Raw genomic sequence first — 17,402 nt, forward strand, 5'->3', positions numbered from 1 at the left:
AGAGAAGGCAGCAGAAGCTGGTGACCAGACACCTCCCCTGTTTCCCCCTCCTTTAGCAGGGATAGGGAAGAAGAGCCATTACCATTCGCACTCAGTCAGCAGCCAGAGTAATGTGAACTGAAGGTCTTCATTAGTAGAGCAGAGTTCCACAGCACCCACTGTATCACCACCTTCCCCCTTTTTGGCAATGTTAGGGAAAGGGCTCTAGACTGAATGCACTATGAAGTATATACTGTTTCTGTCTCATCAGCAGGACTAGAGGTCCCAGCTGGTGGACATTCACTGCTGAGGTATAGCCACATAAGCCCCCACAGTGGCAGTGTGTTTCCAGTACTTAAAGGGCTGCTATAAAGAGGACCGGGGCACTCTCTTCACAAGGAGGCACATGAAGAAGACTAGTGACAACGGGTACAAGTTGCACTGGGAGAGGTTTCATCTTGATATAAGAAATACATTTTTTACAGTGAGAACAATCATTTGCTGGAACAACCTCTCCAGGGATGTGGTAGAGTCCCCATCGCCAGAGGTTTTCAAGATGCGATTGGACAGGGTGCTAGATAACCTCATCTAGGCTCTCTTTCCCACCGAAGATTGGACTAGATGATCTTTTGAGGTCCCTTCCAACCTGGGCTGTTCTATGATTCTATGTTTGGCCTACTTTCAGGCTGCTCCTTCTACTTGTATCCCCCTCCAGCATTCACAATGATACCAGTCACAAACACACGACTTGAAAGTAAACAAGCCTGATATATCAAGGGCAACTTCCCACCTGAAGAATAGAAGCATCCTCTCCTTGGAGCTAGCCTAGGAATAGCCCCACTTCATTATTGGTACTTGGAAATGAGCTGTCCTAATAACTCAAATAGCATATTTCAAATCCTACAGGAATTTGACCTACAACTACTGTTCTACTTGGATTGAGTGTTTTAGGATGTTTAACCTTCATCCCTGAGTCTCAGTCAAAAGTAATATTGAACAGTTGTTATATATAATACCCACAACCCTCCCCTACTATTTAGCCTAGATTAAGTGGTAGGGTTCATGAGTAAACTCAATCATTTTTGGACAGGTTTTCAATCTAGTTTTATAAACACAGAAAGCTGCCCTCCTCAAGCTCACCAAAGCACCCCTCCCCACATTGATGAAGGCCCATCAAAAGGAGGTTCTTGCTACGTCAGCACTGCTGGTAGCCACAGATTATATGTCTGCTACAGTAACACCAAACCGCAGTGCTGAGGGAAGGCCATATGCTGATACATGGTCCAAGGAAATGTCCAGAAATACCATCATTTTCCATGATGATTTTCAACACAGTTTGCTCTGCTTTCTACCACAGGTTCTAGTACATAGGGTCATATCTGGTCTGGTCTGCACTGCTGAAGATGATGCAGGACCTCCAGCTCCAATATGACAATCTCTTGTCATTGCTTAACATCCTCTTCATCCAGAGTGAATTAAAACTACTGCTCTTTGTATTGTAGAAAGAGATGGAGAAGCAAAGGAGGCTGGAGATAGAGCAGCAGCTCCAGAAAAAGGCCAGAGATCACTATGAGAAGGTCCTGCTGAGAAAGCTGGGAATGGTGCCATGGAAAAGGTTGAAGGAGCAAGCCAAGGAAAACCTGGTGGTAAGTGCTGAGGATAAAGGAAAGGACTGGTGCCATGGGAGGAAGGGAAAAAGAATGGATGCAGCACTTAGCAGAAACCTTAATAGGCTCTTAAGCCAGGTAGAGATGGAAAAAGCAAAAATTCTCCCTGCAGGCCCTGCCCTATATTAGTTCTTTAAATCAGCCCATCTGACAATAATCATGAAAGGTCATCAAAAACCCACAAGGGTGGCATCCTTATTTATAGCTGATTAAACAGGAGCCAAAAGGACAGAGAAAGGAATGAATTTCAATCTAATGAGAAGTCATCTTTTGTTAGCCTCCGCTTGTCTACAGTACTAACTGCCACATGATTTGATGCCAATAACACAGTGGGAGTTATTTTAGTATGATACAGCCAAAAAAATAAATTGAAGTTATATGACATGAGCCTGTCCGCTCTCTTGCTCCACAGCAAAGCTAATCAGTAAGACACCACCAAGCCACTGTAGTTATAGTAGTTAACCCCAGCCCATCACTAGGGCTTTCCTGCTGGTGCAGTATTGGCCACTACTAGAGGTAGGACACCACGGGTGATAATCCAGCGACCTGTTCTAGCCTGGCCATACCTTCAGTGCAGAATAGCAAGTGGTATCTTCTGAGACCTTGACACATAAATATTGCTAACGAAGCATTTCCGTACATGACTGAATTGGCATGCCTTATCAGGGGTGGATTAATAACACTCAACTGTATCCCGAAGATTTAGCCAGAGCCCAGGGCTAAGTTGGCAAGCTTCCATTTAAGTCACTGGAAGTGCAGCGACTTACAGTACTTGACCAAATGCACATAGGCCTCCGGCTGGAAAGAAATAGAGGGATAGCAGCTGCTCCGTAAGTCCACCCTACTGGTCAGCGTTAAGGACGGGATTGGACTAAAGTGTTACAGGCCATGCCTCTGCTGCATTCACAATAGGTTAAACTGAGCATCTAATTCAAAAGGATATTCTTTAGAAGTGATGCAGCAGTGATAGAGAGACTGGTCTTGTTCCTTATGCTGACCCCTCTTTGGGGGAACCCATCCCGTAAATTATTCCAGCTGTTCAGACATCTGCATTTTGGGTGCCCCAAAAAGCTGAGGTAATTTTCTAGTGTACCCAGTTTTCTGTAGCTTTATGTTTATGTAGTCACTAGTCCAAGTAACTAGCTGCCGTCTCTGCTGTCTTTACTTAGGTGGCACAAAGGCACCACTGCTTGGGCCTGCAGAGAAAATGCCTGATGACTTGGCTCCAGCACACCCAGGGGAGCTTCACAGAGAAGGTGTCTCGGGCTGAGGACTTCTATTCCCATACGTTGCTGAGATGGGGCTTCAGGAACTGGCTAAAGGTTTGCCTGCACCACAATGGAGAAAAGATACCAAGCGAGCTAACTGCTGCCACGCTTTCCCCTCACCGCAGTGCCACTTGACACACCTGCAGCCCAACCTTTGTTGAGTTACACTGTCCCCCTTCCAGTGACATCATTCCCTTCTTCAGGGACTGTCTTTCAGCTCTCCACTCCATCATTCTGCTCCACCCAGGACACTCTCCTGCGTACTGCTCCCCATCTACCCCTTTGCACTCTCTCACCCTGCTCCCCTGCTCCCTGCTGATTTTCCACCACTCCTGTCCCCATGACCCTTCACTGCCACAGTCTCACCACTGCTCTGTTTCTGCTTACTGAGCTGGGGGTTGGGAGAAGGAAGCCATTCTCACCTCTTTCTCTGTCCTTCTTCCCTAGTACAAGGATTATCTCTCCACTTTGGAGGAGAGAGCAAGTACCCTCCATGCGGCCTGCCTCATGAGGAAGTACTTCTGGGCATGGTTTGATCTGATCATGGAGGAAAAGAGTACCTTATGGGAGAAACTGAAGATTGCTACTGAACACAGTAACAAGTAAGTGCATTTCCTTGCCAGCAGTTCTTTACTTGCGTTTAATATACCCTATAGATTATTTTAGAGACTACTTTTGACAGGTCAAGTATCTGCTCCGCGAGAACACGTGAAACAGGTTCTTTACTGCTGGTATTTTGCTTTTGTGATATGCACAGACAACATCAGCAGAGGTTTGTGGTAAGAATTTTCCATGCAGCCTGGAAAAGGAAACTGAGTGGTACCCTTCACAAGACTTTTAAATCTGCTGAAAGAGAATACAGTGAAAGCAGATTAAGTGGCTGGAACTTTCTAAGCTGATTAGCAGATCTGGCCATGCAGCTTCTGCTAAAAGCTGCCTTAGGAAAATCTTTAAGTACAATTATAGCAAGCCAAATGATTGTGCAGGAATTACACTGTATTGTTTTGTCCACAGCACAGGATTTAGTTCACAAATCCAAAGTTGATCAACTAGAAACCCTGTTTAAGGAATCTTTCCATTTATGCCATCGTCAGCCTGACTTGGCAGTGAGAACTACAGCAAACAGTTCTACCAATCATGACTGAGCTGGTCACACCCAGTTCACTCATTGTCCCATAACTGCATTAGCTGTGCATTTTAACAGGAGGCAAAAACTATTGTCAAAGTTCAGCAGAAAACAGAAGCATGTTCACCTACGTCACCATGAAAGCATGTCAGCTTGCATGCATGCAGTCATGAATAGGCTGCGCCTGTGCACAGCCCAAACAGGATCCACAGCACCTTGGAGGAGGAATTAATTTAAATTCACCTCTTATGTGGTAGAGTGAACCTGTTCTAGCTTGTCATGTCATTAAGATCAGAACAGTGCATGATTTAACCCAACAAGCCAGCAAACTGGAGGGAAAATTCAGACCCAGGAAGAGACTATATTTATTCTACGTATGACCTCATATTAGGAGCATAATCACCTGTCATTCCTCATTACCTCTTCCCCCACTGACTGGCAAAAGCCAGTTCAGACCTTGACATAGCAAACTATTCTTTAGAAAGGACTGTTGCTCCCTATTGCCCATATGGGAACCCAGGGCAAGGCACCTTCTGTGGGGTGATTAAAATCAGGTAAGAATTGGAGCCCAGCTGCCCACGCTCCTAAGTGGTTGGTCTGGGCCAAACGAGCCTGCATTTTTCCTGAAGAAAATGCTTTCAGAGACCCTGTTTATTCTTCAAGAAACATCTTTCATCTTCAGAGTGCTAAGCAAACACCAGCTAATGAATCCTGTCAGAAGGAGGAGCAAAATTCTTGGGGGAGAGGAATAGAGAAGGGCAATGTGTTATTTTTCCCTGGTATGATTGACATATTAATGGAGTAGTCTGCATGCAGATGTTTAACACATCACACTCCTGACTAGCAGCTGAAAGGACAAATCCTACAAGTATTTTAGGAGAGTTCCCCCATCAAACAGAAGATATCTTTTGATTACCTGTTATGTTATGCACACATCTGCATGTCGTCACTTTGTTCTTGTGTCCCCAATTTCTTTAAGGAGACTCACGCTGAATGCATTCAAGGCATGGAGGCAGTACCCATTACTGATGAAAAAGGAAAGAGAGAGAGAGGAAAGGATAAACCAGCTACGCAGAAGAGTAGCTGAAATTCTCCCCGACTTCCAAACATGACAGAAGAGAGTCAAAGGAGACTGGGAAAGGGGACAAAAAGACTGATTCTGTTCTGTGCTATCTTCCTACTGACTGAAACAAATCCAAGGGGAAGTCCTGTCCAGTGCAAAGGGTCTTACAGCCAAAGGAAGCTCTCTGGGGCCACGGCTATTGTAAACTAAGCATATATGGAAACTTACCTGATGGTTTCGCTTTGCACTTCAGGGGGTTATTCCCCACAAGGTGCTCCTCATGTGAAGTCTCCATAGGGATGTCTTGGCTAGTGACAGTGAGGCCTAGGTAACCAAAGCCTAGCACAGGGTGTGTTTCAGGCCAAGACCGTTTCTACACGGAGAGCTGCAGCACTGACACGAATCCTCCTCCATCACAGGAAGCACAGAACTGAACTGCACCTATTTTTCCTTAAGCAGTAACCTGGTGCTTTTCTGTTGCCAGTACTCTGTAGGGTGACACAGCTTGATCAGAGAGTGAACAGACCTGACTATCAGCTGACGCCTAACCACTACTGCGAACTTGGCCACCCAGAGAACAGTTTCTAGCTCACTGGGCGAGGAAAGTTTGGATGGGAGGAGGAAAGGGAGGAGCTATTTATGCAAATCGTATTTGCTAATGGTCCAGATCACAGAATCACATATGGACAATCTAAAACCTGGATTCTTTTTCAAGGAACTGCCTAGGTTGCAGCACTGGCCAGCTCACAAGCACAGTGCTTTCATTTTGGTGGCAAGCAGTGATTGCAATTTTATGAGTCTCCATCTTCTTGTCATTTAAACATTTTCCAAGCTGGTTAACTATAGTATTTAGGGATGTATTGTCTGATTTAAGCAAGTCTGTCTGGGACTTTTCATTTGATCCAGCACTTCAAAACAACAATAAATCCAAGAAAATGGCAGACTGTATTTTTACATAAGCAAAAGCTGACATGATTAAAATGAAAGTTTCTTATCACTGTTTAACCTTAACCTGCAGTGTAGTGCAGATAGGGTAATGCTGTTAAGGTACAGTATGTCTTGTCTTAGCAACAGCATAAGGCAGGAATCTGGAACTGCTTCCCCCTCACAACAAGATAGGCAAAGTTCTCTCCAAAAGCATTTGGCAGTTCATGGAGCACTTAGGTAACGCCAAGAAGAAGACTGTTTACTGTTATCCATTGTATTGGATAATTTTTAAATCCTGTATATGCATTGAAAGTTTCCAATAAACCTGAAACTGAAATGAGCACAACTGAGTTGTCGGTGCGAATGTGTTAGAATGGCACTGGACAGAAGTCCAGGGTCAGGGACCTAGGCCAGCACTGAGCACTGCAGATGAAGTGGTACAGGACAGGTCAGGTGCCCAGGCACAGCAGCAGGCTCCAGAGCTTTAGCACCGGGAGTTTGTCCACGCAGAGAGCTCACAGGGATGCGGTCAGAAAACCTCCCTGCCCACACAAGCCAGGCTGTCGAGCAGACTTTCAGTGCAGGTCTGAAGACGACTGTCACTCCCAGGTTACCTCCCACAGCCATCCTCTACAACACATAAATGTTTACCATCTCCCAAAGGCTGATTACAGACCTGACCACCAGCAGGTCAGATGAGCGCATGATCCAAGCGCAGGGAGTTGACAGTGCCTGCATGGAGTGTGGGCGAGTACAGACCATCTGGCTGCGTTAAAGGTAGACTGTGAGAGGAAGCAACAAGCTGAGAGAGGGCTGAATAACTCGTCTTGCGGGGAAGAACAGGCACTGCAGAAGGGTAGCATCTTTTGCAGAGGACTGAGCCAAAGAGGCAGGGAGGAGCAGAGCTGGGGGCTGAGCTACCAAACTCATGCCCCAATGCAGCCAGCAGCCACGCTTGGTGCTAATAGCAGCAAGCTGTATCAGCACAGCAGCAGCAATGCGCTTTCTCTTAGTCCGCTCTCTCCCCTTGGAAGCCTCTCCCATGTAATGCCTAACAAGCTCCTGGAACACCTCCGAACCAGCCCTTACACTCCCAAGGTTACTGGTGGCCTTTTCCTAAGCTGACTTCCTCCTCACCGGGCCTTGGCAGTGAACGCAGCAGGGAAAGTCTGCAGCCCACCCTCCATCTGGATTCATGGCATAAGAAGGATAGCGAGCCAGAGGATGAAAGGCAAGGACAGAGGGCTTTCTCAGCTAGAGAGAAGGCAGCATTACAGGCAGCTGGAGATGGGACACACCACAGCTGCAAGGGGAGTAGCAGGAGTATGGAGCAGTAGAGTGAATGAGCCCACATGCAGCCTGGCATTGACCCTAGTAACAGGCTGAGCAGGGGTTGAATCTACATCTCTCACACGCTAAAATGGTGCCCCAAACCACTGGCTACTCAGGGGTGCATCCAGTTTACTGAACTGCAGATTCTTGTACAGCAATGCCACACTTGTACATTTTGTCCTCGAGGTCCACAGCTCCCACTCACCATGCATGAAAATAATGCTGCTTATGTGGAGCACAGTTTCCCCCACTCAGAACCTGAAGTAGTCAACACTTACTTTTGAAAACTGGCCTTTGTCTCCAATACTCTTCCCTTCTGGAGTTTTCTTCTATTCTTAGCAGCTTTAACAAAGATTATCCTATTAAGATGCTCTTCTGCTGGACACTTCAAGCAGTAAGAAGCCAAAAAGATGATCCAGGAGGAGCTGTACTTTGACACCCCTTTTCCCTTGCCTACTGCTAATTCCATGCAAGCACGGAGCTGAAGCCTCAGCTGGATACAGCTGAGGGAAAGGGATGATATTGAGAGATCAGGCACATTCATACTGAACCCGGTCAGAATCAAAGGGGAGATGGAGAAGCCCCTCGACTTCCTCATTCAATCCACACCTAGCTGAAATAACTCATACCTCCTTGGCACAAGCAAGGCTGTGCCTGATGATGCTGTTGAGAGACTTCACAGGACACCCCTAAAATCCCTGGCATGATGTTAGTGTTTTGCACATTAAGCAGTTCCCAGCAGGAGGGTGACACACAAGAGAGTTTGTCAGACAGGAAACAGCTTCAGCCTGCAGCTGTGCCGGAGCATCCTTCCAGCGCCTGGTTAAATACAGATGTCAATGCCTTAATGCTGGTCATCAGCCCACACTCTCACAGCTCAGGTGCACTCCTCCCTGTCAGCTCCTTTCTTTTCTTAGCAAGAGAGGGAGGTGGCTGCACAGCCAGACTTTCCTTCTCCTGCACAGGAGGGGGGGGCGGATTTTCATTTTCGTACAACAGCAAACGCAGAACCCTGCAATCGCAAACTCCCCTTGTCCCCAACCCCATCCCTATCTGACGCCTGCCTCCAGAGTTCTTACATGCTTTCCCAAAAACCTTGACCACAGAAATATCTTCTTCTCGGTAAATCTGTACACCAGTCTCTTCAAAGTCTCCCAGGCCCAGCTCAAACTGGATTTGAAACAGTGCCTGAAGTATTAAACAATTTTCTCTGCTCCCCCCAGGCAAACAAGACTGTAGCTGGGGACAGTGGTTAGCCTAGGAAGGGTCTATGAACCACTGCAGTCTGATCCACAGCTCACATCTTTGCAGACCTGTTACACGTTATGGACACCAGCCGCAGTAGCGCACCTCGGCCTTCCCCAGGACATGAGCTGCCACTCCAGACATGTTCCTGCTGTGTGGGGACAACATGGCAAGCCACAAGAGGAAAAAAATAAAAGCTGGGGAGAGATGGTAGTCTCATATGTCCCCGTCATTGGCACTGGAGTTAATGAAACCGGTGGCTGCTGGGGCATCGGAAGTCTTGACACCCTTCTGCACACACCACCTAACTACAAACCGGGTTTGCTGCTAGTGCAAGGTCCTTGTTGTCAGCAAGTGCAACGTAATCTTCAAAGAGAAATAGCTGAACAGCAGACAGAAGTGCCACCCAGGCAAATCAAAGCAGAGCTCTGGGAACAAAGGCACCTGTGATTCTACTCATTAAAAGTCATCTTGCCTTTCAGCAGATGTCCCAAGATACTGACAGGATCAAAGGCTACATCTCTTCCCACTATCTGCACAGAAAGTAATCCACATCATTTCCAAACATGGCTTAGAAGAGGGTTTAAAGGAAAAGATTGTTCCTTTTGGGGGTTCTGGATGTATTGTGTGGGCAGGTGTAGAAGGGAAAGCAAGACACTGGACAAAAAGGCTAGGAACCTGATCAGATACACTCAGTATCTGATAATGGATTGCTCTCGGGATGCAAGATCCTGGTTCAAATCTCCACCACAGGGCAATATCCCTAGTTTCCAGGGTGGTGAGAACTGCCAAGCAGGTCTCCGTTTCATCCCAACACCATCAAACCCAAAGGTCAACTTCTGGAAGAACACTTGTTTCCTAGCTTCTCCTTGGCCTGTTGCTCCCTTATTCCCAAGTCCAGCTCATAGCTGAATAGCCATGAGATGATGGCAGCTTTTGGTCATGTGACCTGGCTGAGTGTGTTGGCATAAATCAACAGGCCGCTCCACAGATCATTTCTAATAATTTATTTTGATTCATAATTGCATCCATTTGGAAACACTGAATATGATGCAAAATGGACACAAACATGCACACACACACACCAGTCCTTTCAACAAAGCTCACTAAGATGTTTCACAAAGTTTCTTCCTAAACCTTAGGGTGGAAAGAAAAAAACAAAACACACAAAACACCCCACTCTCCAAGGTAGACAGTTCTTCCAGAGCCTGTCATTCTTCACATTATCATTAGAGGAGTTCCATAAAGACAAGATTTTGGGAGGCTGAATTCCCACATTTCAGAAAACGCCTCACCTGTCCACAGAAAGATTTTCGCTGTACAAACATCCTGATAGTGGAAGAAAATCCTAGGAAACTGTAGTTCTTCACTGAAAGCAATACAGGAAAACACATCCATAATCACACACGCTTCCTGCCCTAATGAGGCAATATACATTCATATAGAGGGAAAAAACCAAGCACATTATTAAGACATTAGGCAGTGAGGCAGTATCCATTTTATCTTCACAAGGAATTTTACAGCAAATGGTTTCATTAAGACACTTGAAAGCAACCTACTTTGAAGAAAAAAAAGCACCATCATAGCATGAAGGCTGAAATGTGATTAGGAGTCACAAGCAGCGCCAACTCAGGCTCACCAGTGACTTTTGTCATTTGAGGACAAGATAAATGGAGAAACAGTCGATGTGGGGACCTGTGACTTGCCTACAAAAAAGCACGATGTAAGAAGACACAGTTAAAAAGTGCCAAGCCACCATTTACAGGGTGTATCTAATGGTGCACAGTTCTTAGTACAGTCACCAAACCGTAGGGTGCTGGCATTCAGACACGGAGGGTTTAACACTACAACAGCAGCAACATCAGAACCCTGGCCTCTTAAGAGTTGCCCTGGTCTGCAGAAGTCCAAACTATTTGTGAAACAACAAATGCCTCTTAAAAGGTCATGGTTAAAGCAGGATAAACTAATTTCCAAGTCTGGGCGGAGAAACATCAAGGCTAGCTATTACCAAAATCCTTCCCTGCTTCTGACTAGCTCTAGGTCCTCTCTTCTTACACAGGGAAAACTTTTCAAGGGCCAGCAGGGTACTGTTTTCTGCGCTGCCAGGTATGTGCATACAGTTTTAGAAGTGGGACACTGGTCCTTGCCTCAAGGCCACACACCCATGACCCACAAGTCACCTGCCAAATGCAGCCTGCTCCCACTACTCCAACACCCAGGCAGCATGGATCTAGGCAGCTACTAACACAGCGAGCCCCACGACTGACTTTTTATGCCTAGGTTTTAACATTTTTCTACCAGCGTGGCCAGTAAAAAGCTCAGCAAGAAAATACTCAGAAAAGAAATTGTCCTTTAGTACACAAGAGATCACAACACTCTGTCCTTGCTGTAAGTGCAAAAGGGAGCGCTACCCTTCAAAGGCTTCTTGCTAATTCTCAGGGCTATTAAAAGGAGAGCTCCAAAGCATGCATCTGAAGCTCGCAACTCTTCCGCCCTTTTAGATGCCTTTTAGATATCCTGTTACTTTATGCTTTCCATCTCCCAAGGCATGCACAAGGTAAATCCTCTCAGGAAGAAGCCAGGATGGTAAACGAAAGCCACGTCCTTAAAGAAAAAGACACGGTTGCTATGCCACTTGAACTTCCTATTCACTGGGGAATCAGCACTGCATTCTCCTCCTAAAAAAATCCAGCCTTGCAACCCTTTTAGTGTCCTGAATGGTTCCAGTTCCCCCTTGAGCGAATACAAAAATAAAATTTTCTTTAGCACTTTACCCCCACTATATGGGAGTAGGCTTGACCAAGGTATGGAATGGTTACATTAGCGCAAGGTCTTTTGTTCCTAATCTGCACTCCACAGTCCACGCTGCCTGGGCAAACACCACTGAGAGAGTCTCGGTGTAAGCAGTTCAAAGGAAATCTCCCATGCCAGAGCTCGCTAAGAGACAAGGGACAAGGCTACGCTGACAAACAGGCTGCAAAGTACTAACCAGTCTCTGCCTGTGGGAGAAAATGAGCACAACAGGGTCAGGCGCTGCCAGGGAAGTGATCCGTGATCTACTCTGCTCTGCTTTCTCCCAGCCAGGAGTAGCAGGACTCTGAGAAACCACTTACCTCAAACCTGTAAACGCTACCAGAGCTCATTCAGCTCATGGGCGCATGATTGATTTCTGTGCATGTAACTCACAGGGACAGAGAGGTTGGCTACCTCCACTGCAGGGGTTTGTTTAGCCCAGGAGGTCATTCTGTATTAATCTTCCCAAGCGCCAGCAGGATGAGATCCAAGAAGATCACAAACCTGCTAGCCCACAGCATCCTTGTTTCCAGGGTTGACAAGCTCCAGTTCATCTCAGCATGCACCACAAAACACGTATGTGCCATGGAAACATTTACAGACAACTCATGTGGAGGTGAGGTCTTTGTATAAATTTAAACTCCTAGGGTCAGGCTCCAAGATCCAAACAGTCATAAGGTCATAGAGGAACAGTTAGCACAGTCCAGCTGGGTGCCTTTTTCTTCACATTAGGGCCAGGGGAGTGGTCAGAAACCTCTTAGTGTGTTCAGTTAGAGGCAGGAAGCAAGAGAGGTGTCCCCTTTACCTCCTTATAAAGGATTGCTCACTGGTCGAAAAGGGGTAAGAGGAAATAAGGGACACTCAGTAAGTCAGTAACTCTTTCTGCACAGCCGCATTCCGAGTGCAGCTGCTCCTCAATTATCTGCTGGTTATAGAAAGTGCCACTTGAGGAAACCAAACAGTGCGAAGAGCGACAGTCTTCACCTTAAACTGGGACACGTAATGAGGAGCACACACACCAAATATGGCAGCGATCTCAAGGGACACCCCCAACCCTGCCACCTTTTGGCACCACGAACCATCCATCCGTTCTTCAGAGATAATGCACAGCAGGGCACAGTGAATTTGCATCTCTCAGCCAACATTGCCCAGCTGCCTGCCACGCCAGTGGAGTCAGGGGTAGGTATGATCTGTGCATGCTGCACATGCATCTACAAACATCAGTAGCTAGGACAAGGCTCTTCCCTCTCCTTCTGCATCTTAGGCACAACCTGTAACTCTTGTGCCGTGGTCCCAGGCTTTTCCAGCCAGACCTTTCATATTACTGCAGGGCCAACAACATACACAAAGGTTTAAAACAAAAAGCAACAAAAAAAACCCCACCCACACGTCCTGGTTTCGGCTGGGATAGAGTTAATTTCCTTCCTAGTAGCTGGTATACTGCTGTGTGTTGGATTTAGTATGAGAATAATGTTGATGACACACTGATGTTTTACTTGTTGCTATGCAGTGTTTACACTAAGTCAAGGACTTTTCAGCTTCCCATGCTCTGCCAGGTGCACTAGTAGTTGCGAGGGGGCACAGCCAGGACAGCTGACCCAAACTGGCCAAAGGCATATTCCATACCATATGATGTCATGCTCAGTATATAAACTGGGGGGAGTTGGCTGGGGGGCAGCGATCACTGCTCAAGGACAGGTTGGGCATCAGTCAGCGGGTGGTAAGCAACTGCATTGTGCATGACTTGTTTTGTATATTCTTTTATCATTATTATTATTTTTTTCTCTTCCTTTACTGTCCTATTAAACTGTCTTTATCTCAACCCATGGGTTTATATTTTTTCTTCCGATTCTCTCCCCCATCCCACCAGGGAGCATGGTGCTTAGTTGCCGGCTGGGGTGCCACAACACCACAAAAAACAGAAACCATCGCCACCAAAACCTTGTGATTTCAGCTGAAGCTCAAGTCCGGGCAATAATACAGTTGCAGGCTGATGAGGAACAAGTGGCATTCTTGCAGAGCACCTTTAACACATTCATTCACCTGCCAGTGCAGGTCATCTACCCCAAAACCAGACAGCTCCAACACATCGTCTCCCTCTCCCTACATACGCAGAGACTGAACTGCTCCTTGGCTTCCTGGCTTGAGAAAACAGATGTACAGTCAGGCAGCTCCAGCGTAACTGAGTTGAGAGGAGACAGGATCACTATGTCATTAGCAACACAACCGACCAAGATGCTACCTACCAAAAATGCTGTTAGCAGAATTGCTTACTCTCCCACAGACTCCCTTCTCCCATAGGGGGAGGGAGAAAGGTAGTTTCCATAAAGCTACACTAACACCGGACAGCACTCTTCTTTTCCCTCAGAGTCCACTGTTACGTGTTGCTTCAAAATGTCTCCTTCTTACTTGGTATATTTACCTGCTGTCTCATGTCACAATCCATAATTAGAGCAGCGAGATGAGCCAAGCCTTCAAACCAACACAGACCCAGCTTTCAGAAAGAATGACGAGATCGAAGATGACAGTGTCTTCTCACCCAGTTGGACAGACGGGGATGGAATAACAACTTTAGGGGTCAAGAGGTGAAGGGATCTTACAAAGCCCTACAGGAATGTTGCTCACAAAGGCACTTAATACAAGCATGTATACAGCTAGATAGAATAGAAGATGGGGCGGCGGGGGAGGCTAAATGCACCACAGAGGAGGGAGCCGCTCAGTGACCGCCTAGACGGTCTCTTTTAGCCAAAGAGCCTGGCTTCTGCAGCAGTCCATCTGTTATCTGTATCAAAAGTTCACCCTCCTGACATCTCTGAAACATTGCGCGTAGGTACGAGCCAGGGATTCCTTAACCTTTGCAGGAACCAGTGCATGCTCTGAAGTCCAGCAGCAGGTTCCTCTTGATGCCAGGGTTCACACCTAACAAAAACTCAAGTTCTCAAAACCTTCTGCTCTTCTTCCTGATGAGCTGAGCTGCACAAAGTTTCCCACAGTGGAAAAAGGCAGCAGGCTCCTTCTCTCCAGGTTTGTGCATATGGCTTACTGCTTTCTGCATCCTATTGCTGGCTGATGGCACGCGAAGAACCATTCTGCCTGGGAAAGCCTCTGACGTTGTCAGTGACAGGATAGGCAGCCCATACACCGACCGCGAAGGAAGGGTGTGGGAGGAGGAAGTCCTAGTGGAAGGGGCCGTTCCCCTGCTAAAGAAAGTCAGTCAACATCATCTGCAGAAAGAGGGGTGTCACACGATGTCTTCAGCAGAGCGCTGTGGAGGAGAAGACCCCAGGCTCAAGAAATGGCCCCAGTTGCATAGGAACCCCCTGTTATACTGGCCAGTGTCTATCACTAACCCACCCAGGAGCCTGCGCCCAGTGTTGTCCCGCAGAGCCAGCCGAGCTTCCCTCTCGGTCACGTTGTAGCTGATGTTCAACAGCTGGATAAGGAGGATGTATCCCATGCCAGCTGTTACAATGGCACAGTACCACACACAGGTGAACGACAGAGCAGAGCTGGCAGCAGGGAAAAAGATGGGAAGGAAGCCATTTAGTTTTGGAGCAGCTGCTTTAGAGTGACTTTCCCTGTAATCACTATCCTTTCAAATCCCCGTCTACATCTGCCACAGTGATCTCACTTCACTACTTTCATCAGATAATCCTTAAAGGCTTTCTCAAAATTAAAGCTCAGGTCTTACTTAATGAGAGCTTTTAGCGCTCTTGCATATTACTATTGCACTACCTAGCTCTTTACTCTTACTGTCGTAAAGGTACTCGGTCCTTATTTAAGGACACAACGATGCTCACACTCGATAGATCATGAAATGGAGTACAGAAGAAGGTAAAGTCACTTGTGCTAGTGTACTCTGCCCATCAGTGGTAGCGTCAGTCTCTGAACTCGAGTCCAATGCTTCTCACTGCCCTCCCCGCCAGACATGGCATATTAACGCTGTCTGTTCTAAGCAGATAACTCAGAAGGACAGACACTAGATAAACAGTGAGGGATGAGAGGGAGAGACAGCACACGGATTCCAGACTGTCAGACCGTTACCTGCATCTAGGGGCAAACATATTTAAGGGTGTATCTATACAGGACACAATAAAGACAGACTTCAAATCCCAGCTCCTCCAACAACTTTTTCCAAATAAATGATAAGCTCTCTCCGAGTCTCAGGCTCCCCACCTTGGCAAAAGCAGTGATGCATCCCTGCTTTCCAGAGCTTTTTAGGGAGCACTTTTTGGTCAGGTTTGACAGCCAACAGCACTGGCCTAGAGCACAGAACGAAGAACAGGAGCTAAGCTGCCTGACCAAGCCCGTTCCCACCCCAGCTCTCTCCCAGACAGACGTCTCACCTGTAGTCAGAATAGGCCCCGGGGCAGTAGAACAATGCCACAAACGGAGTTCGGCTCTTACAGATGGTGTGCAGGGTCAACGTAATCCCATACACAGAGGTAAGCATGAAGAACAAGAGTGCAAGGATGAATGCTTGGTGGTTCTGCTCCCCTACACAGCTGTTAATCCTCCAAAAGGAAAGAAGAGATTACTTTGCTTAAAAAGAAAAGAAACCGGCTTCTCTTTCTTCCTCCTTCCCCCAGCTGTCAGAGAACCTAATTCCCAAGGTGCTTCTATACAACACAGGCTAAGAACTTTGAAACACGTTCAGAGAAGCTTTATAGCTTTTTATAGAAAGGTTATAGGCACGAGTCAATAGACCAGCAGGGTAACGGTGGTAGACCATTTGCCTCAAACTTTCAGCAAATGTAATACCCTTCACTGAGACACATCTACAGCCCCCCACTGCTCTTTAGTTCCAGTACTGCATGCACACAGGCAGCTTTGGGTTCCCTTGCCCCAGGAGAGCACTAATGCAAGTTAACTGCAGGATTGCTAGTGCTCCACAGACCAAGTCTTAAAAAAAAACCCCAAAACAAAAAAAAAACCCCAAAACCACCCCAAAAAACCAAAAAAAACCAACCCTAGATGACAGCCAGGAGAGAACCAAAGGCAATTCTGAAGTATGCTATAGACATTATCAGCTATCAGGTCAACCCACCTACAATAAACAAAGTTGTTTAAATTATTCTTTAAAACGGTAAACACAAATTTACTGTTTTAGAGAATGTCACCAGGTCTTGCACATAACAAAAGCAACCCCACTTGACAGGGACTGTAAAAAAAGAACCTAACTTAAAAAGAAGGGAAGACAGAGAGAACACACGTAACCTCAGCAGTGCAAAACCTACCAGACGCAGTGATGGTCCAGTCTCCTTACACACCTGCCACAAAGCCGGCAGTGCCCTGCCCGGGCTGGTCTGACCAGCTGGCATTTAGTGCACCAGTCCTTTTTCAAACCTTCTGGCTCCTCAGCTGACATCCTGGAATAGGCTTTGGCCTCCCCATTCACAGCACGGCCAGGGGCAGCTCCTGATGTGGTGAATCCATGGAGCCCGTTGGAGCTCCCTCTAACACTCTTGTTGGGCAAAGCCTGGTGCGATGACTTCTCGTTGCTTGCTGGGACGGGAAGGTAGCCAGGGTCTTTCTTGGCTCGAGACAGGGCTGCAAGCATAAGAATTAACCCGCACGTGAGCGCGACCACTTGGGAATACCCCACGTGGCCTCGGGGAACCACCTCCTGGAGAAACACATAGTACATGTAGCCCAAGGAGAAGAGCCCCAGGCTCAAGAAGAAGAGAGTCCGTTCCTTCCTCCGGTGGGTGAGGTAATAATACCACAGCACCACCACGGGCAGCGATGTCAGGATGACGAGCCCCAGCAGGAAGTGCAGAGCGGCGACGTGGAGGAAGACAGGCAGCAGGACGAGAGGTGGCACGAGGCTGACGTTGATCTTGACGGCCCCTGCGAACCAAGGGACCCGCACCCGGTCCGCGACGGTGTCGGCAATCCTTTCCAGAGCGCCCGGGGGCAGGGATTTGCACGTCAGCCACCTGCTGGGGGGGAAGGACAGACGCCGGCTAGCAGAAGGGCAGCCGCGCACCCGAGGCCCTTCC

At 47.3% G+C, this 17,402-nt stretch overlaps 2 protein-coding genes across 2 annotated transcripts in view; one reads left to right on the plus strand and one right to left on the minus strand.

Annotated features, from left to right (window-relative positions):
• Positions 1 to 5,152, plus strand: part of KIAA1407 (KIAA1407 ortholog) — a gene marked incomplete at its 5' end in the record, with an annotated part of 19,315 nt that extends 14,163 nt beyond the window's left edge. The window contains 6 exon segments of the mRNA XM_009574082.1: positions 1 to 20; positions 392 to 398; positions 1,482 to 1,625; positions 2,816 to 2,968; positions 3,362 to 3,516; positions 5,020 to 5,152. The exon segment at positions 1 to 20 is cut by the window's left edge and continues 75 nt beyond it. Of these exon segments, the coding sequence (XP_009572377.1) occupies positions 1 to 20; positions 392 to 398; positions 1,482 to 1,625; positions 2,816 to 2,968; positions 3,362 to 3,516; positions 5,020 to 5,152 (612 nt within the window).
• Positions 5,153 to 14,143: 8,991 nt separating this feature from the next.
• On the minus strand, positions 14,144 to 17,339 carry ZDHHC23 (zinc finger, DHHC-type containing 23; the record flags this gene model as incomplete). Its single annotated transcript, XM_009574083.1, has 3 exons — positions 14,144 to 14,909; positions 15,747 to 15,914; positions 16,638 to 17,339. Coding segments are annotated over 3 exons (1,138 nt in total), but the record flags the coding sequence as incomplete, so codon positions are not given.
• Between the last annotated feature and the right edge of the window lie 63 nt (positions 17,340 to 17,402).

The sequence above is a fragment of the Fulmarus glacialis genome, unplaced genomic scaffold, assembly GCF_000690835.1.
Source record: "Fulmarus glacialis isolate BGI_N327 unplaced genomic scaffold, ASM69083v1 scaffold45413, whole genome shotgun sequence".
Classification (NCBI taxonomy): domain Eukaryota; kingdom Metazoa; phylum Chordata; class Aves; order Procellariiformes; family Procellariidae; genus Fulmarus; species Fulmarus glacialis.